Source organism: Podarcis tiliguerta (genome assembly GCF_965153285.1).
Source record: "Podarcis tiliguerta genome assembly, chromosome: 13".
In the NCBI taxonomy this organism is placed as follows: Eukaryota; Metazoa; Chordata; class Lepidosauria; order Squamata; family Lacertidae; genus Podarcis; species Podarcis tiliguerta.
In genome coordinates this window covers 25,728,426-25,748,819 of record NC_139546.1, presented here as the reverse complement: position 1 = coordinate 25,748,819, position 20,394 = coordinate 25,728,426, and the positions used below count along the sequence as shown (strand labels likewise).

The following is a 20,394-nucleotide window of genomic DNA, read 5'->3' as shown; positions in this document are numbered from 1 at the left end:
AACAAGTCCATGCCAAATTTGGTTACGATATCCTAAGAGGTGTTCCGAATGCATAGACGACAGACAGACTGATTGATTGATTGATTGATTTATAAAACCTTTCCAAAATATAGAGATAATATAGAAAGATTAACATTTTATTCCCTTAGAGTTAGGAATAACACTTTCCGTTCCAACATTTCTCAGTAACTTCAAGGGATGCAGACCCACAGAGAGAATCAAGCTCCACCCTCTATGCCTCCAGCCATTTTTAAAATCTGGGTTTTCGGCTTTATCCAATTGATTTAACACCGATGAGATAAGTGAACAAGCACCCTCCTACATCTGCAGATATTCTTGAACTACAACTTCCACCCTCCCTTAGACCATGTTGACCTGGGGCTGATGGGTGTTGAGAGTCTAACCACAACTGGAGGGTCAAGGGATCCCTCTAAAGATCTCTGTATCTCAACACCTTTTGAAATTGAGCTAACCTGTTACAAACAATGGTAAAACCTTAAATCCTTATCACCTTACTTGCTCCTTCATTTATTCATCTGTCAGCATGATTGAATAGTGAGGGACAAGTCTGTCAGTTTTCACTTCTCACTGCTTCTGATTTTTCTCCACATTAGTTTGTGATTTAAAACAACAACACTCTAATGAAAATGTATCAGCATTCTAGTGTAAATTTCTCCTAATGCTGATATTTTGTATGCAATTTTTTCTAATGTACATACTATTGCAAAGTGTGTGTTCAGCTTGAGCATTTTTTAAAGAAATTGCAAATTAGGGAAATTTGCTTTAAAGGTGAACTGATTTAAAAGCAAAATTAGGTAAATTTGCTTTCAAATGTGAATATATATTGTCCTCCTCTCTAGGAAGTTTGACAGTATTAGCCAAGAAGAGAGGGAACTAAGTTACTGTCACAGGCAGATAATTTAAAGTAAAATTAAACCAAAGACATTCAAAATCTGCTGCAAAAGGAAGTTGAATTCGCCCCGCTTATTTGCAACAGAAGTGTCGAAAACAGAAGACATGATACGCAGAAGTAGTTGTGATTGCTTAAAAGCAAGGAACCATCCTTTTCTGAAAATTCGTTGTCCAAGTACAGGAGAGGTAAGAAATATTCAGAGTTTGCAGTAAGAGATTTGGGTGGGGGTAGGGGGCTGGCTTTGAAAACGTATTAGCTGTTTCTTTGTTCAATCTGCTGTTGAAGCAGAGATCCCTGTGATTCTTAGTGGCAGGTTCTCTGTGGGTCCCCCCCCCCCCCCAGTGACCAGTAAATGAAGCAACAGCAAACAAGGGGAATCACTTTTCCTTAAATGTTACAGTTGATAAGGTTTGGGTTCTCTCATCACTCGGCAATCTCAGTCTGTGAAAGGGACTACTCAAACAGATTGCTGAAGAGGATGCAAAAATTAGCCATCTGGACTGCTTCCAACATATTTAATAAAATGCATAGTTTAGAGATTCCGGACCCAAAATTTTGAAACTATCTCCACCATCAACTTACCCAGATCCAGCCTTAGCGCTCCTATCCTTGGAGCCTGGTACCAACTTCATCCACCATGCATAAATCTCTTGTGTTTATGCTACAGTGGTGCCTCGCAAGACGAAATTAATCCGTTCCGCGAGTCTCTTCGTCTAGCGGTTTTTTCGTCTTGCGAAGCAACCCTATTAGCAGATTAGCGCTATTAGCGGTTTAGCGGCTATTAAAGGTTTAAGGGATTAGCGGATTAGCTGCTAAAAGGCTATTAGCAGCTTAGCGCCTTAGAAAAAGGGGGTGGGGAGCGGAAAAAAACCTCAAGAATCGCAAGACATTTTCGTCTTGCAAAGCAAGCCCATAGAGAAATTCGTCCTGCGAAGCACCTCTGAAAACGGAAAACCCTTTCGTCTAGCGGGTTTTCCGTCTTGCGAGGCATTAGTCTTGCGGGGCATCACTGTACTTGCCACAGCCAGGGAGTCAGTGGTTTCCCACTGGAAATCTGACTCACCTCCTTCCTGAGAGGAGTGGCTAGTGAAAGTATGGAACAATTGCACTGTCAGAACACCTGGCACACAAACGGAGAGTTCATCAAGAATAGACCACTTTCATTTGACTCGGTGTAACTTTTTCTATGTTAACTTGCCCACACAGCCCACTAAACCCCCTGCTCCACAAGTAAATATGTGGAGAGGCTTTACTGAGAACTAATTTGACTCACCTTTTTCTTATATGTGATAAATCCTGATTTCCCCCTCCCCTCTGTATTCTCATTTCATTTTTCTATTTTTACATTCATTATTCTTACTGCATTTTGTATGTGCTTATGTCAATAAGCATTCTGTATGAAAAATGACAACAACAACAACATTTCCTATTGGTTTTTTTTTTTTTTTAATTAAACAATAAAAGACTTCCCTATGGAGGACTGCCTTCTGGTGACTTGAGGGGGGGAGGTCATATAACGCCATACCCTCCATCATTTCTCTGAAGAAAATAGGGACGTCTTAAGGAAAAGCGGGACACTCTGGAATCAAATCAGAAACCAGGACAGCTTCGGAAAATCCGGGGCTGTCCCTGGAAAATAGAGACACTTGTGGAGTCTGTTACGTTAATATTTTAGAGTTGGGCACAACAGTTTATATTCCAGCCAGTGGCGTAGCGTGGGGGGTGCAGGGGGGGCCGGGCGCACCGGGCGCACCATCTGGCGGGGGGGGCGCTCACACTCATAGCTCTCTGCCCCTACCTGGCTCACTAACTCTCTCTCACTGCAGTGCTGGCCGTGCGAATCTGATCCGAGCCGCCGGGTCGCCGCCCACTGTGGAGGGGAGGGTGCCAGGCGTGCGGTGCAGTGCGGAGAGAGAGAGAGGGACTATCTCGGGGAGGGACAGTACAGCGGGGTGGGGCGCAAATTACTTGCCTTGCCCCGGGTTAGGGGGCGCAAATTACTTGCCTTGCCCCGGGTGCTGACAACCCACGCTATGCCACTGATTCCAGCATTTCTCAGTAACTATAAGGGTTGAAGATGCATGGAGAGAATCAAGCTCCAAACTCTGTTTGCTCAGCCTGCTTTTCTAATCTGATCCTCTGCTTGCTAAAAACTGGCTTTAGCATGGATAACAAGCACTCGCAGATTTTTTGGCGCAACATCTGGGGGGGGGCGCGCTCGCACTCGCAGCTCTCTGCCCCTACCTGGCTCACTCACTCTCTCTCACTGCAGTGCTGGCTGTGTGAATCCGATCCGAGCCGCCGGGTCGCCGCCCACTGTGGAGGGGAGGGTGCCAGGCGTGCGGTGTGGTGCGGAGAGAGCGAGGGACTATCTGGGGGAGGGACAGTGCAGCGGGGGGGGGGGCGCAAATTACTTGCCTTGCCCCGGGTTAGGGGGCGCAAATTACTTGCCTTGCCCCGGGTGCTGACAACCCACGCTACACCACTGATTCCAGCATTTCTCAGTAACTATAAGGGTTGAAGATGCATGGAGAGAATCAAGCTCCAAACTCTGTTTGCTCAGCCTGCTTTTCTAATCTGATCCTCTGCTTGCTAAAAACTGGCTTTAGCATGGATAACAAGCTCTCGCAGATTTTTTGGACTACAGTTCCCATCATGCTCATTCATGCTGGCTGGGGTTGATGGGAGTTGGAGACCCAGACCTTTTTTGTACAGACTGTTATGCAGCGTCTTTTGAAAGTGAGCTCTTCTGTCCTAAATACCGTATTTTTTGGTCTATAAGACTCACTTTTTCCCTCCCAAAAAGTAAGGGGAAATGTGTGTGCGTCTTATGGAGCGAATGCAGGCTGCACAGCTATCCCAGAAGCCAGAACAGCAAGAGGGATCACTGCTTTCACTGCGCAGTGATCCCTCTTGTTGTTCTGGCTTCTGAGATTCAGAATATTTTTTTTCTTGTTTTTCTCCTCCAAAAACTACGTGCGTCTTATGGTCTGGTGCGTCTTATAGAGCGAAAAATACGGTAATCTTAAATTCTCATTATCACCCCATTGACTCACCTCCCCTGTCCCCATGACGGAATTGTGAAAGCAGTCCTAGGAAACTTGGCAGCATTAACGAAAAAAGGAGTGAAATAAAGTAGTGGGAGTATCTAGCTCTCGGAAACAGAAACCGAAACCAGAAAATCATAATCTGTTTTGATCCCACTACAGTATTTGCAGCTGAAGCGTGAAAATCAACAGGAAATATACAATTGCTGAAAGCCAAGGAACCAGCCTTTTGTCAAAAATTGCTGTTTAAGTACAGGGGAGGTAAGAACCGCTGAATATGTCTATAAAGAGGTTCATTCAACAATAGATCGGTGAGCAGCTGAGTTATTTCTCTTTTGCTTTTTTGTTCGGCTGAAGAAGGGATCTCTCTTACTTTTAGGGACGGGATCTCAGTGTTTTACGGTGATCAAAAGGAAATCAGGGGTGGCTGCTGATATGTTTGTGGTTATCTGATCTCTAAATATTCTCAGACTGTGAAAGGATTTATTCAGATGGCTTGTTGAGGAAGCAGCAAAGAAAGAAAGAACAAATTAGAAGCCAGTGTTTAAGATGCCTCATGGGTAGCCTGAAGCATTTCCTTTTAAATTTCTCTTTCAGAAATGTTCTCGTTCCTCCGATTTGTCACAGGGTGGAGTCAGACAGTGCTGCTGTAGTTCTTTTCCCAATCTTAAATTCAATTTTCCATGTTTCTGCATCAGTTTATCACTTTTTTTAAAAAAGAAGCCTAATAAAAATTCATTGGCATTTTCAAGGCAAACTTCTTTTGATTTACACATTTTGTATATATTTTTACCCAATCTACCCATTTTTGCAAGCATTTCCCCCTAATATGATGCATTTTGTATATAGTTTTAGTTGCCTTTTGGTTTGCTTATTATCACTGCTTTTTCCTGGGGGGACGCAGGGGGACGCATACCCCTAAACATTTTGTGAATCTTTGTACTTTTGTCCATTTACTGTATTTATTTTTCCCAATTCGAACTATAAAATGGTGATTCTCTTGAGTCAAAATGAGAGTACCCCTAAACTTTTTTGGGGGGGGGGGAGCACTGCTTATTATTATTGTAGTATCTGAACTGCACCAACTCTGTTCTCCATCCAAACCCCAGGGGCTAACAGCAGATTGCAATTTAAATGTCCTACAGACCAATCCCATGTAAAGCCAGTGTCCCCCCAGGGGTACTCGAGGTACTCAGTACCTGCACCTCTTATTGGTGTTGTTAAAAAGTGTGGCACTTACTGTAACAACCTCATGGTGAGTACAGTGGTACCTCGGGTTACATACGCTTCAGGTTACAGACTCCGCTAACCCAGAAATAGTGCTTCAGGTTAAGAACTTTGCTTCAGGATGAGAACAGAAATCGTGCTGTGGTGGCGTGGCGGCAGTGGGAGGCCCCATTAGCTAAAGTGGTGCTTCAGGTTAAGAACAGTTTCAGGTTAAGAACGGACCTCCGGAACGAATTAAGTACTTAACCCGAGGTACCACTTTACCGGCACCTATTTTTTGAGAAAAAAGCACTCGGAAGTAAGCTCCGTTGAATCCCACTGAATTGCAGCCTTAGTAGATTAATCTGTGTTTTCCTTTTGCTGTTATTTATGCAGCTTTGGGTTTTTTGTTTTGTTTTGTGTTTTATTTTTACGCATTTATTCTAAGCTGTTCAGAGAATGTCATTTTAGCTAGTGGCATTGAAATGACGTAAGTACACAGTGAAACAAATAAATGCAATACAGTACAAGCCCCTGATCCACCAGGCTGGAGGGGGTTTTGAGAGGTGGAAGTGTCCCTCTGCGCAGCCCCTGCCTGCCTCGGCCAACACAAAACCGGTCTCAATGTACTCACCCAAATAGCAGGTGAGCAAACCTCCTGTTGCTGGTATCCCTGTTGGCAAGGAGGTGGCAGAACTGGGCTAGCAAAGGATCCTGAGCTGGCCATGCCGCCACCATATGATAGCAACATGTAAGACTTGGCACACACACACCCCAATATATATAAATAATAAATCATTTTCAGATTATAGGGGGGAAATCAAGGGCTTTCAAGATTATGAAGATATAGAATTGGGATGTTGTTGTTGTTTACTCGTTTAGTTGTGTCCAACTCTTCGTGACCCCATGGACTACAGCACGCCAGGCACTCCTGTCTTCCACTGCCTCCCGCAGTTTAGTCAAACTCATGCTGGTAGCTTAAAGAACACTATCCAACCATCTCGTCCTCTGTCTTCCCCTTCTCCTTGTGCCCTCCACCTTTCCCAACATCAGGGTCTTTTCCAAGGAGTCTTCTCTTCTCATGAGGTGGCCAAAGTATTGGAGTCTCAGCTTCAGGATCTGTCCTTCCAGTGAGCACTCAGGGCTGATTTCCTGAAGAATGGAGAGGTTTGATCTTCTTGCAGTCCATGGGACTCTCAAGAGTCTCCTCCAGCACCATAATTCAAAAGCATCAACTCTTCGGTGATCAGCCTTCTTGATGGTCCAGCTCTCACTTCCGTACATCACTACTTCCGTACATCACTATCCTATATATAGCATAGCAGTTAGGAAATTCCAACAAGCTGAAGAAGTAAAGCAAGGCAGATAGAGAATGCATGGGAAAGATTATAAAACAGAAAGCTATTGCAAGGTACTTGACAGAGATGCCTTGAAGGATGTGGTGGTGCATCCATTCTGGGCGGGGGGAACCCCTCTCAGGACCCATAGGTCCTTGACCATTGCCTTCTATTCACTAATGCTATTTTTGGGGCGAGATGTTGGAGAGGGTAGCGGAAGCTGAGCGGCAGGCACTTCGGGAGGAAACCCATTACAGTTGTACCTCGGAAGTTGAACGGAATCTGTTCTGGAAGTCTGTTCGACTTCTAAAACATTTGGAAACCAAGGCGCGGCCTCTGATTGGCTGCAGGAACCTGTGTCGGACGTTCCGGTTCCAAAGAATGTTTGCAAACCGGAAAACACACTTCCGGGTTTGCGGCGTTCAGGAGCCAAAACGTTCAACTCGCAAGGCGTCTGACTTCAGATGTATGACTGTATTTGGAACCATTCTAATCTGGGTTTTGGCTTGGTTTTGGCATGAAATTGGTCCCGTTCAGCCTGAAATGTGTGTTTTTCTTGGGGAATGGCTTTTAATTCCATTGGAATCATCTCTGTGAACTGGGCAGTTGGAAGCACCGTTCCACAGTGGTTCCATGTCTCCCTACATGACTGGCCTCAGGGAATAGCATTGGAGCAGAGACTATACATCTACACCAATTTAAAAACTGCTTTGAAGGCTGGAAGGAATTACTGTTTGGAAAAGGGGAAGGCATTCTGCAGCAGATTGCACAACACACCCTACACAGTTTACAAGTTTGTTTCGCTTCTCGTTGTTTCTCTGTCAAGGTCAAACGGCAAGTCTTGCATACATCTCAGAAATGTTGTTTCATAAGGCAACCAAATCTTTGTCCAAGGAACTGGACCCAACAGGAGATTTGATCCCAGTGCGAAGTGTTATAGACCAACATCATTTTAGGCCTCTCTGCCTGGTTCAAAGAAAGAGAAAGCAGTCGTGGTGGCAGACCAGCCGTTTCCAGAGAACTGAATACAAGCTAAGTGATGTGCTGTTATCGGGAGACCATGCTGCAAAACTAGGTAATTTCCAATATTTACAAAGCTATACGTACACATTCAGAAGGAAGCCATATTTAGTTTAATGGGACTTACTCCCAGGTACGGTAAGTGTGTAGAGCAGAGGTGGAAGAACCTCTGGTCTTCCATTTGTTGCTGGCTTCCAACTCCCTGAATTTCTAGCCATGGACCATGGTGCTTGGGGCTCATAGAAGTTAAGAGTCCAACAACTTCTAGTGGCCTATAGATTCCACACTCTGGTTTAGATGATTTCAGGCTCATTCTCCTTCACACATTATTTACAGGGCTGTGTGCATTCCATGATTTGGCAAGAAAAACACAGGGTGCATAATTCAATTTCACAAGCATCTTAGCATTCTTTTAGAGCATATTTCTTGTCCCATTTTACTCCGTGGTGTGTTGTAGTGCCATAGTGTTTTGAAACCTTTACTCACAGTTATGCTGTTTTATCATTAGTTTTGACTTGGATAGAACCACAGAGTTGGAAGCCAACTATCATCTAGTCCAACCCTCTTAAGGGAGTTCATAGATGGCAAATTTCCAACCCCCTCCTTCCCACTCTGCCCCGCAAAATCTCTCAAGAATCTTATTTATAACTCATGTTATTCTGTTTTCCATAATTATATTCAGGGATGGTTTTTTCTCACAGCTGTAACTCTATTCTGGCACCCCTCAGGTGGGCGCCATTGCCATTATAAGAGAACAATGGAGGCATTCATGGTGAATTCCGGCAACTCTTTTTCTAGAAAAACAGCACTGATTATATTGTTTTAAAAAACCATTTATTGGAATCTTCAAGCCTTAACACCATGGCGAAAAGCATGCTTTGCATTAAGGAAGTCCTGGGTTGCCTTCCAGTATCTCTAGGGCTGGGAAACTCAGAGAACCACAGCTAGACAGGGTAGAAAAGACAATGAGCCTGAAGGACTTAAGTTACATTTGTTGTTCTAGTGTCCCTTTTGTTGTCATTGATTTTTCTCAATTTTTTTAATCTCCAGAAGTCCAAGGTTCAGGTTCATTCACCGTTGTGGACCACGTAGATGGAAAAGTGGAGGGAAATGTTGGTGGGCGGATTGAAGAGACAAGAGTAGAAGCAGTGGCGGCTGTTAGTATGTCTCATTCGAGGTCTGTGAACGTGAGAAAGATATATGTCCACCCCCAGCTCCTCGATTCTGCAACAAGAGATGGGTAAGGCTGGAAGAAAACAACAGTTTTGGATATTGACCTCATATGGAACTAAACATCGCTCATTACACTTTCTAAGAGGCCACCTCCTTCCCTACGGACCCTCCCATACCTTAAGATCAATAAAGGGGGGCTTTTTGGTTGTTTCACTTGCTTCAGAAGTGTGTGAGGAGGCAGGCAGAGGACATTATTGGTGGCAGCCTCTAAGCTGTGGAATTCCCTCCCCACAGAGGTGTGTCCAGTGCTAGATTTATGTATAAGCTAAACAAGCTATAGCTTAGGGCCCCACTCTCTTGGGGGCCCCAAAATTTTTAACAAAAAAACCTGGATGTACAATTCCAAAATATAAGATAAAAATAAATAAAATAAAACCTACAAACAGCAACAGTGTTTTGTGTTGTGTAGGCTCCCATGATGTAAGTAATGGGCACCGCCTGCTAGCCTGCTCCCTAAAATATCGCTGGTTTGCTCATTTCTATATACAGTCATACCTTGGGTTACAGAAGCTTCAGGTTGCGTTTTTTCGGGTTACAGACTGCCAAAACCCGGAAGTACCGAGGTACCACTGTATACCACCCACTCACATAAAATACCAAGCTACTGAGATTCTGGGTAAAAGTGACATGGTCACACTCCTGTGTCACATTTCAGCAGGGCAATCAAGGCTGATTCAGTCCCAAAACCATGCTTGGAATCAGAGGAAATGGGTCCAGAGGATCAGGAACTCTTCAGTGGAAGAGAATCCAAATGTTACAGGATTGTACCTTGTGAAAAAATCCTGTACAGTATTGACTGGAGTTTAGAACGACGATATAGATTGCAGAAGATGCACTGCATGTAGTTTGTATATGCATTGCTATTTTATGCACTTTGCTCTACTGGATAACGGATGCATATCTTCTTCTTCTTCAGGAAAATCAACTTGCAACATGAGTTCATTAAACAGTCAAAGATGATTCGAAGGGACCTGTTTGTGATCAATGAGGCAGTGGAGACCGTGGAAGAGACAGAGTTCAGAGAATCCAGCAATGCTGAAGGCAACATCTTTTACGACACCTGCATCAGTCTGAAACTGAAGGTCAGGTTCGAGTTGCGGCCTTTCATGAAATAAGTTGTGGGGGACGGACACCCACATCCTTGCAGTCAAATTTTGTTCCATGTGGTTGATCCAAATTCTCCTTTCATGTTCTAGGGTGGCAGAGGCAGTAAGAAAGCAATCATCATTCCCAAATCCTGCATTCTGGCATTCAGAGCCAAGCAACTACTATTTGGAGAGAGTGGTGCATGTAAGATACTTTTGGTTTGAGACCTAGACCACTGTGACTTAGCTGCCTTGCTGAGATGGAACTTGTGGCAAAGAAGAGATGCTCAAGCAAAGCCTCTCCCACCTTCTCCCTTGCCCAACAGCAACAAGCAGCCCTGCAGTGCTGCCTGTGGGTCTTATTCCCCAGTAGTTGCTGCCACCATCTTCCCACTTACTCCTGCAGCCCAAAATGGGAGAGGACCTGGGATGCACCAAAGCAATTGCTTTTAAAAAGGCTCTGGGTCAGGGCACCCAGCATTCCTCAGTTCAATCCACACAGATGAGACTTGATGCTGGTTTTCAACACAGCGTCCAGTTCTGTCTCAATACTGGCATAAATCAGAAATGATTTCAGTGAGGCCTATAAATGGGCCCTGAAGTGAAGGACATGAGACAGGAGTTGATCATGCAGGTGAGCTATGCATAAGCAAGCTGCCAGCAAGCTCTGCAGAGGCTCTTTTTATTAGCACAATATGCAAAACCAGTCAGATACATTTGGGACTGTGCCCTTTACACATCTTCCAATCATGCGATCGTGGGGTTGTACAAACTTATTTTGGCACCTGTTTCCACCGTGTTACTTTCCCCTTGAACAGTGTTTAAACGACAGAGACAAAGGCCACAGACAGGGCACGGCAGACTACTAAGATAGCAAAAGGTTAGATAGAGGGCATGGCGTTCAGACTGTGGCTTGTCTGTGGGCGGAAGTGTGCTTCACACCCAGCAGTCATTCCTTCAGGGCCCAAAATGGCTAGGCTCCTCAGAAAAGTTAACTTGTGGAACAAAGGTTTCTCATCTCCCCCATAGCCCTTTTGCACCATCTCACATTATCTTCAGAGAGCCTGTTTATGGGGCACGGAGGTGGTGGGAATGGAAAACTTTCCTTCTGTGAACTTCCTTTGTTTAGCCATCTTAGGACCCACTGTCTACTTTCCTTCCCAAATTTATACATCACTGGTAAGAAAGAAATTTTCACACATTTGAATATTAAAACAAAATGCCATTATTATTCATACACTTTATGTAAACTAGTACCTTTTTGCTCTTTCTCCCAGATATTTCACACTATCCATCCAAGGGAAGAGGAAGTTTTGGTAAGCACATTTTAGGAGTTCCATTTTTATTTTTTTACAGACATTGGACAGAGTGATAGAGATGGCTTGAGAGTGTCATTGTGTATTCACATCACATACATTTTTCTCTGGCCTAATGTGACGTCTGAGAAAGGGGGAGAAATCCCGTATCTTCATTTGATTCAACTTGAAGCAGGGAATAGTTGACTGTGGTAGCAGGAGGTCTTATGAAGCAATGACAACAACACCATGGGTAACAGGAGCTGAATCATGCCAACTTTGGCTCTTTGAAAACTGTCTCTGTCCTAAATTAAAATATGTTCTTAACAGATATACTTGATGGCAGAGAAATCCAGCATCTAATAGAGATGTGGGGTGATGGCAGTTATGTACATTGGTATGAAATCTTTATTTTCCTGAAATGTAAAGGAACTGAGAGGGAAGGATCAATGATCTCTATATGTACTTTCTCATTTCTCCGGATAGAATAAAATGTGTTCTTGTCCCGTACAAACTGCAGTGTGGTCCTAAGCATATTTATTTAGATAGGCCACGGAAAATTGGTTTGAAGTATTTTTATACCACTTCTAAAAGTTGGAAAGCTTCTCAAAGCGGCTCTTAAAATAAAAGCATGAAAAAGTAACACAAGCGCGCGTACATTAATTAACTATGGTTGACATAGTATTCAAAATTGAAAAAAACAGAAACGGTTAAAATTGTAATTATAAATATTTGTCAAACATTCTCTTAGAGCAGGCATGGCCAAACTTGGCCCTCCAGCTGTTTTGGGACTACAATTCCCATCATCCCTGACCACTGGTCCTGTTAGCTAGGGATGATGTGAGTTGTAGTCCCAAAACAGCTGGAGGGCCAAGTTTGGTACAAAGATGTGCAACTTACAGACCTTTGGGCCCAAACTTACAAGCCCCAGCAAAGGATCAAGTTTGTACCTTTGAGGTGCTATATATGACTTCCACTGACTTTGGCTGGTGAGCACAGCCCTTTCAGAGGAAGCCCAATCTCTGTTATCCATGTCAGGCTGGCATCTAAGATAGACTCTGAACTAGATGTGTTAGACTACACACCTAACTGAAAGTAAGCCTCATTGAACTTCAATAGGATTTTATTTTCAGTAAGTGAATATAGCATATGATTGCACCGTAAACTTGCTTATCGTAACACTGTTTCGTGAATTACCGCTGTAATTATTTTACATATAATTTTAAAAAGTATTTTACATTTAAGGTTTAATGTAAATAAGCACTCATTAAAAATTTGCATACATCCGAAGATCACAGGGTGGTTCACAAAATAAGGAACACAAATTACAAAGAAAGACAAAAAGCAAACCAATAAACCCCCTCCCACAGTTAAAAGGGCAAAGAATGTTTATAATCAGCCAAAGGCCTGATTACAGAGGAGTGTTTTATCCCTGGGGAGAGCATTCCACAAATGGTGTTGTCAGAGTCTGTTGCTGTTGTTGTTGTTTTGCATTTCTTTCCCCATTGACCCTACATTTCTCCTCCACCTGCCTACATCCATCTGCCCTCTTATGATGTTGCTGGATTACAACTCACACCATCTCTGACTATTGGCCAGGCTAGATGGGGTTGGAATCCAACAACATTTGGAGAGTCACAGGTGAACACTCCTTGTTTAAGGTGCCTCGAGACTCTGTTGCGTTACCTAATGCAACTTTTAAAAACTTCCAAAATAGACCATGAAAAGTAGTTGGGAGCTTCCATTTGTTCACCAGGCAGCAGTTAGATTATTGATGGGAAACTCAGAGGTGTGCTCATACTGTGTCAATACATTAAAATTGCACTGATTCCCTCTTTGTTTCCAGATGAAACTGTTATACTACACGCAAGTAGACAATGTGATTCAATTGAGAGAAAATGTAAGTAGATTTCAGAATGGTAGGTTGGAATTAAATGTGGGTCTTGAGGTGGGAAATCTGAAAACTACTGTTTCGGCTAACTTTTTAATTGATTACCTTTTTACATTGCAATGCCTCAGTAAAGATGTTTTTGATGATTCTGAAGGAAGACAATAGATCTTGGGCCGTGTGGGATTTAAAAAACCAATGCCACTAATATTTAGGCAAAATAAATTATTTATTTATTGTTTTTATCAAACTTATTTTATCAAACTGAAATATTATCCTGACCTTCAGATATAGAAAATGTTATATGTTCCTGGACACCAAAATCAAATACTTGGCAAATGGCATCAAGCATATTTATCGCTTACTCTGGGCAAAAATGGGGAGGGGGAATGTTAACATTTCCAGAGTACCAGCATCAAAGCTGCATGCACCATGAGAGGCAGGCACTCCAAGGCTTTTCTAGATGACCTGTGAGGTTTATGAGTTTAATGCAGCCTTCATCCTAGCACCCTCTAGCTATTCTTGACTACAACTCCCATCAGTCCCAGCCAGCAAAACTGATGGGGGGTTGCCGTCCAGAATAAATGTTAAACGGCTTAATTGAACAATAATTTGCTTTAATTGAAATTTTTTGGTGGGCCCCAAACTTTTTCGTAGGCTGTTGGGAGTTTTGTGGGTCCTAGGCACTGTTGGAGATTCATTCCCATGTCTGCAGTCATGGGATTGTTGTCTATCACATGACGGTGTATGTTTTCATTCCACAGTGTGGGAAGTGACAGAGACAGGATGTTTTGTGTTACTTTGTCCCGTGAAGTGGGACTATTGTCCTTTGTTCTTTCTCCTTGCTGTCTGATGAGAAAGAGGCAGGAGCTAAGTCAGGATGCTCCGAGTGTATTATATGTAAATAAACGTAGATTAGCCAAATGCTGAGCTACTGAGTTCTGTTACGCAAAATGTGAATATTCTGCGGATCCCTGAGTGTGCTAATGCATTAGTCGCTGTGATGTTCAGGCAGATGAAAGCTTTTGAAGCTCCCGAATGATCGACCAGGAGGGAAAGAACATGCCAATCGGGCATGTGTCTCGCTCCTAACAGGCACTGCATAGATACAGATAATCCAGCCCTTCGAGGGGCTAGTTCTAGTTTTAATCGGAGCAGTGACACTGAGGGAATTAGAGTTTCTTATTTCTAACCCTACCACAACCTCCAGCATTGCTAGTAGCCCTACAGGGAGAAAAGGTATCTTACAGGTATTCTGAGGTTCTTTTCAGTAACATGGAGTAGTATCAAATTTGTGAACCCTATGTTTTGTCCCTTCCCCTAATCTCTAATTCTGTCCGTACTGCCAGTGATCTCAGGAATCATCAAAGAACACAAGAGTAAAGACATACAGCAGGAAGTTAAGACAGAATTTGTAATATTCTCTTCATTATCTGCGATGCGTGGCAAATTTCTAACTGGCTTTCTGGTGATAATGAGAGAGAATGACTTGTTGCAGGAACTGGAGCTCCAGGTAAAGTTTTTTTTAAAAAAAAATATTTTACTTTAGGATTTCATTTATATATCACTCTTAAATTAACATATTGCAGAGTGGTTTAGAAATAATAATGTAATACAGTGGTACCTCGGGTTACATACGCTAACCCAGAAATAGTACCTCAGGTTAAGAAATTTGCTTCAGGATGAGAACAGAAATTGTGTGGGGGTGGCGCAGCGGCAGCAGGAGGCCCTATTAACTAAAGTGGTGCTTCAAGTTAAGAACAGTTTCAGGTTAAGAACGGACCTCCGGTAACCTGAGGTACCACTGTACACACAAAGAAATACTAGTACAAACAAAATCACTACTTTTTAAATCTTCAGAATTGTTCTGTAAACAAAACAAAACAAAGCAAAAACAGTGAAGTGGGGTGTTAAATAAAATGTTCAACAGATTAAATGTTCCAGACCCGAATTAGAGACTCAAAGGCCCAGGTCTGGGGGGGTGGAAGTGTAGCAACAGACAGACACGGCCTCTCAACAATCATGGGTTTGTATGGCCAGTTATAAATAGGAAACACATCTGAACAACTTAGAGAAAAGTAGGACAAAAAAATAAAACCAGTGGCTGTGTTGAACATTAGGAAAAGGTTTTTCAGGGTGTGGGCGAGGGGGTTGCAACTGAAAAGATGATTTATCATACAGCTTCCAGTTGCTGGCTGATTCCTTCCTTAGGATCTGGCAGTTCTCATATCTCTTGCTTTCAATGGGGTGTGCATGAACTTGGCTGCCCTCCTTTAACCTTGCCCTATTGACACGATGGGCCCCTCTCATTACAATCTTCTACACACACACACACACACACACACACACACACAATATGATATATATAATATATATAATAAATTGGAGGTACAAAAATTACCTACTGCAGTTAGCCGATGTCAAAACTTTACTTTACTTATTAGCAACAGTCCAGTCTATCATGAGGCCCTCAGCTCCCGCACTGCAGTACTCCCTGCCCAAAAGAATCATGCCTTTTCCTAATGTTTCTAGGCTTTGTGGATTGTGCCACATCTATATAAAAATGGCCAAATGGTCCAGAGTCTTGATGTTCACAGCCGTTTACAAATAAAGTGATACCAAGCCCTACTTTCGCATATGTGCTACGCATGGCCAAATCTCAGGTCATATGTTAAGGTACCTACCATTTGGCATTAACATCTTTTGCTGTAACCTAAACTCTCAGCTGGAAGAGGCTCTTGAAGGCACCAGTCAATTCAAGCTGAAGGCTGGCAAGCCAGAGCTGCAAGACTTGATGGAGAATTTACAAGATTCCAGTGGGGCCATTTTCACTGACCTTGTTAAGGCAGTCCTCTACTTCCTTTACGCTCTAGATGGTAAGCATTATCCCTCTCAAAATATCAGAATCAAGTATTTGACTTGAATGGAGAACATTTCAGCCCAAGAGCAGCTGAAAGTAAGGATGGAAGGACAGATCATCCTTAAGACAGATGCCAGAACTAAAGCTGGTTGAAAGCTTACACCTGCCCCCAAAATTTGAGATGTGGTGGTATTTGCTTATCAAATACCATGTGGTGGTATTTGCTTATCAAATTTGAGATGTGGTGGTATTTGCTCCAACCTGATGAATGTGCAGCCTGGACCTTAGCTATCCATAAGCTTTTATACTTTTTCTTACAGTTCTGATTATGACAGACAACATTGGTTCAATGATTCGCAAATATTCTTTTCCATGTCTTGTCACAACTACATAAGACAACCAAATGGGTTACCTTTATAAATTCGGAGTGTTTGGGCTAGGCAGAGGCATCCTACAGGTAGAATTAAGGATTATCAGTAGGCAAGGCTCAAACTGTAGGACTCCCATTCATCTCAAACAGCTCTGCAATCTTCAGGACAGATGCTGGAGATGCCAGACTGTGACAACGGTTATCTTCCATATATTGACCCTGCGCAGCTCCTTTGCCAGATGTGGACATAATCCTCCCCCCAAAATGAGCTCGTAGATTCTCTGATCCCTAAACAGAGCACTTTGAGAATATTTAAGGGAGATAGCCGTAGAGGAAGACAAGTAATTATTTTGAGAACAGTGAGGCAACTTACAGCTGCTAACTGAAAATCCTTGAAATCTTTGCCGGGTTTCTGCTTTGGCCTTGCATTTCACAGAATGGAACCCCTTCCTGAAACTGACAATATTCCTCACTTTTCCAGAATTGACAGAGGAGCAGCTGATACTCCTGGCAGAATCTGTGGAGAAAAAGATTGTGAACAGTCAGCTTGCACTGGTAAGGGAGAATTCCAGTTAGTTCTTAAGGCAGAAGATACTTTTCCTGGAAATGGGTGAGGTTAAAGATATGCAGAATGTCACTACTGCACATTCACAAGTATAAGGTTTGTGTGCATCCTTGGCTGATCCATCAGATCAGCACACATAACTCTTCCCTATGGCTGTGAGTAAGTACAGTGGTGCCTCGCAAGACGAAAAGAATCCGTTCCGTGAGTCTCTTCGTCTAGTGGTTTTTTCATCTTGCGAAGCAAGCCCATTAGCGGATTAGCGCTATTAGCGGTTTAGCGGCTATTAGCAGCTATTAAAGGCTTAAGGGATTAGCGGATTAGCTGCTAAAAGGCTATTAGCAGCTTAGTGCCTTAGAAAAAGGGGGTGGGGAGCAGAAAAAAACCCCCAGGAATCGCAAGACATTTTCGTCTTGCGAAGCAAGCCCATAGGGAAATTCGTCCTGCGAAGCACCTCCAAAACGGAAAACCCTTTCGTCTAGCGGGTTTTCCGTCTTGTGAGGCATTCGTCTTGCGGGGCACCACTGTATTGTGGCAACAAGTCAAGCTTAAGAATTATTTTTTTAAAGGCAACAACTCTTTGTGTGCTTACTGAGGAATAAGTCCCACTGAATTTGGAGGTGTGTGCTTTCTAATAAAAATGAACAACGTGATACTTACTGCACAGTATAAACTCACAACAGGAATTCTACAGTGATGCATGCTGCACCTTTCGTTAATGTAATGAATTGAATGGGCATAGCAAAAATGGAATTCAGTGTTAAACAAGTGTAAAGTGATTAACAATGGTGCCCAAAAACTAACCTCACATAAACGCTAATAAGGTCTGAATTGGCCAGGAAATCAACCTTCAGGTTGTAGTGGATAGATCAATGAAGACTTTAACTCATGGTGCAGCAGCTGTCAAAAAGGTGAATTCTGTGTTAATGAGCAATAGCAAAGGGATCAACAATAAAACTGCCTGTATCATAATGCCATTACACAAATCTATGGTGCAACTACACATGGGAATATTGTGTACAATTCTGGTCACTGTAGAAGCTGAAAAGGTTTCAGAAAAGGGCATCAAACTGATCAAGGGGCTGGAGCAATTCAACAGGGAGAAAAAGGTTACAACATATGGGGGTTTTTAGTTTATAAAAAATGCAAGTAAGAGGGGAACATGATAGAAGTGTATAGAAGTATGGCTGGCTTGGGGAGAAAGTGGATGAAGACATACATACACACACAACTCTCATAATACTAGACCCTGGGAGTCATCTGATAAAGCTAAATATTGGGAAATTTAAGACTGGCAAAAGAACTATACTACAGAATTTGCCATCCACAGGTATAGCAATGGCCATGAACTTAGATGGCTTTAAAATGGAATTAGGCAAATTCATGAAGGGTAAGACTATCCAGGCTACTAGCCATGATGGCTATGCACTAGCGTCCAATGTCAGAGGCAATATGCCTCTCATTATCAGCTCCTGGGAATTACAAGTAGGCAGCTTGTTATCTGTAGGCTTCCTTATAAGCATCCGGTTCACAACTGTGAGGACAGAATGCTGGACTTTGGCCTGATTCAGCAAGACTCTTATGTCTCTTGCTTTTCAACACTGATACCATTCCTCAAGTAATGGTATTACACACCAGCAAGTTCTGATTTTGCCTTTTTCTTGTTTGCAAAGGTCGGAAGCATCCTAGATAATGACTTCAGCAGAAGAGAAAAAGCGTTTACCATAGAAGCCAAGCTCTTAAGCGAAGAGGAACTGACTATAACTGAAGCAATCATCAAAATGAGTGGAGTCGCGGTGCAAAAAAATGGATCCAGTCTTGCTGGGACTGGAAGTCCTGCTAATTTCTCAGCTCTCTGTGCACTATATGTAGCTCTGTATGCACTCAATGCCCTGTCTACATAAGTATCTATATGTTCAGAAGTCAGTCTCACTAAAGTCAATGGAGCTTACTCCCAGGAAAGTGAGTACAGGGTTGCCCTGTTAGTCTTTTATCCTCTTTGCATTCTGACCCTCTAGAATCCCACAGTATCCACTTTGTTTACGTCTTTAAGTCTAATGCTTGTTCATGGATAGAGGCCATTGCTTTAATTCAGTGCCTCTGCTGACTCCCTACTATCTAACACGTATAACTACGGATCAGTTCAGATTTAATGAGGAGCCATGGTTTCCTTCCATAAGAATGAGCTGAAAATTCCCCCTTCCACCTTCATTTGTCCCTCAAGAAGACTGAAGATTTCTGATATTCTAACCATCTTCACTCAGAGCCATAGAACAGCCTATTGGAATGTGAGTAGTATTTCTACATGTGCCTTGATTATCTTCAAAAAATCTATGTATGAGAGTTTTGTGGAGTTTTGTTAATACTATCCAGAAAGAGAGAAAATGAACAGATGACCTAACTCTTGCAGAAGTTGTGTGTAGTGGCTGCTGGATCCAGATTTTAAGTCAAAACACATACTGTATTAAAGATCTCTTTTCTTCTAATGTTGGTGTTTTATTAATCAGCAACAGTTAAGTGGGAGAATCGGGTCTCATCCAAAGCTATTTACAAATCTTACTTGCTACCTTTTCCTCCATAAGTAATTGCTACATTATAGTCACAAAAGTGAAGGAGCCATAACATAGTTTTGTTACAAACTTACAAAATAAAACATGGTCTTTTGATATAGTGTCTCAGATTATTACGTTACGTGTTTTTGTTATGCTGTAAATCGCCCTGAGATTCTCAGGTGAAGGGCAGAATAATAAACAAAGTTAATTTTCAAAGCAGCATACACATAAAATCCAATCCTTTTTTGCAAATGGCACAGGTACGCCATATTTCACTTTCGTCCAGAATTTTCACTGCAACCTTAACTCTGGCATAGCAAAAATTACGCTACAGGTTCTCAGCAGCAAGATCAATCCTGTTTAGCACCTACAGGTATTTTTATCTTTATCCATACAGAATCAGAAGTGTGGCCTGAAGCTGGAACTTCCTCAACAGATGGCTATCCAGTCTCTGCCTAAAGACCGGACAGCCAGCCACCCCTCTAGGTAATTGGTCCCATTGCCAAACTGCTTCAAACATCAATACGTTTACTCAATTTTTAATCCACACTTCAGTACTGTGGGTGGAACTTGATACCCATGATAGGGAGCTACTACCACAAAAAATGGCAGCCCTGATCTGTCTCGGCTCATTGTAATGCTACTGATCTTCTATCCACCTATTTCCCTGGCTTTGCCAATCTTAGCCAATGAGGTGAAGCACAGACAGGAACGAACCTGGGATTGGCTTAAGCAACCTTGCCCTTCATCAGTGGCAGATGCTCAGCAGACATCTGAAGAGTGGTACTTAAAAGGTGTCATCCATCTGGTGGCTGTTTGTGGTACAGCTCTAATGAACATAGGTCCTTTCTTTTGGGTTTATGTGAGAAGTGTAGCAGCAAATACTGAAGAGTAAAGGAATAAATAACATGTCAGGGCGGTGAGAATACCCTTTAAAGACTAAAAGTATATGCTTGGGAGAAATTACAATCTGAAACTAAATAATAGGAATGGGTGGGAGAGGTTTAGATGAGTTCTTCTAATAAT

General features: G+C 42.6%; 1 protein-coding gene and 1 long non-coding RNA gene across 5 annotated transcripts; one reads left to right on the top strand and one right to left on the bottom strand.

Annotated features, from left to right (window-relative positions):
• Window positions 1-729: 729 nt before the first annotated feature.
• On the top strand, window positions 730-19,482 carry GSDMA (gasdermin A). Of its 4 annotated transcripts, none has more exons than XM_083408708.1 (12): window positions 730-1,098; window positions 4,123-4,271; window positions 7,330-7,578; window positions 8,574-8,763; window positions 9,673-9,838; window positions 9,953-10,046; window positions 11,119-11,157; window positions 12,983-13,036; window positions 14,374-14,537; window positions 15,750-15,900; window positions 16,736-16,809; window positions 18,490-19,482. In XM_083408708.1, exons 3-12 carry the CDS (start codon window positions 7,362-7,364, stop codon window positions 18,718-18,720), a joined length of 1,380 nt encoding a protein of 459 aa, XP_083264834.1. In that variant the 5' UTR covers window positions 730-1,098; window positions 4,123-4,271; window positions 7,330-7,361; the 3' UTR covers window positions 18,721-19,482. The 4 variants fall into 4 exon arrangements, with proteins under 4 accessions (XP_083264834.1, XP_083264833.1, XP_083264832.1 ...); XM_083408706.1 differs by having other exon boundaries at window positions 731-1,098; window positions 4,123-4,221; XM_083408707.1 differs by lacking the exon at window positions 4,123-4,271.
• LOC310662034 lies at window positions 15,422-16,771 on the bottom strand. The gene is made up of 2 exons (XR_014504212.1): window positions 16,628-16,771; window positions 15,422-15,974 (listed from the first exon to the last, which is right to left on the bottom strand). It is a non-coding gene; the product is annotated as an uncharacterized lncRNA (long non-coding RNA).
• Window positions 19,483-20,394: the final 912 nt, after the last annotated feature.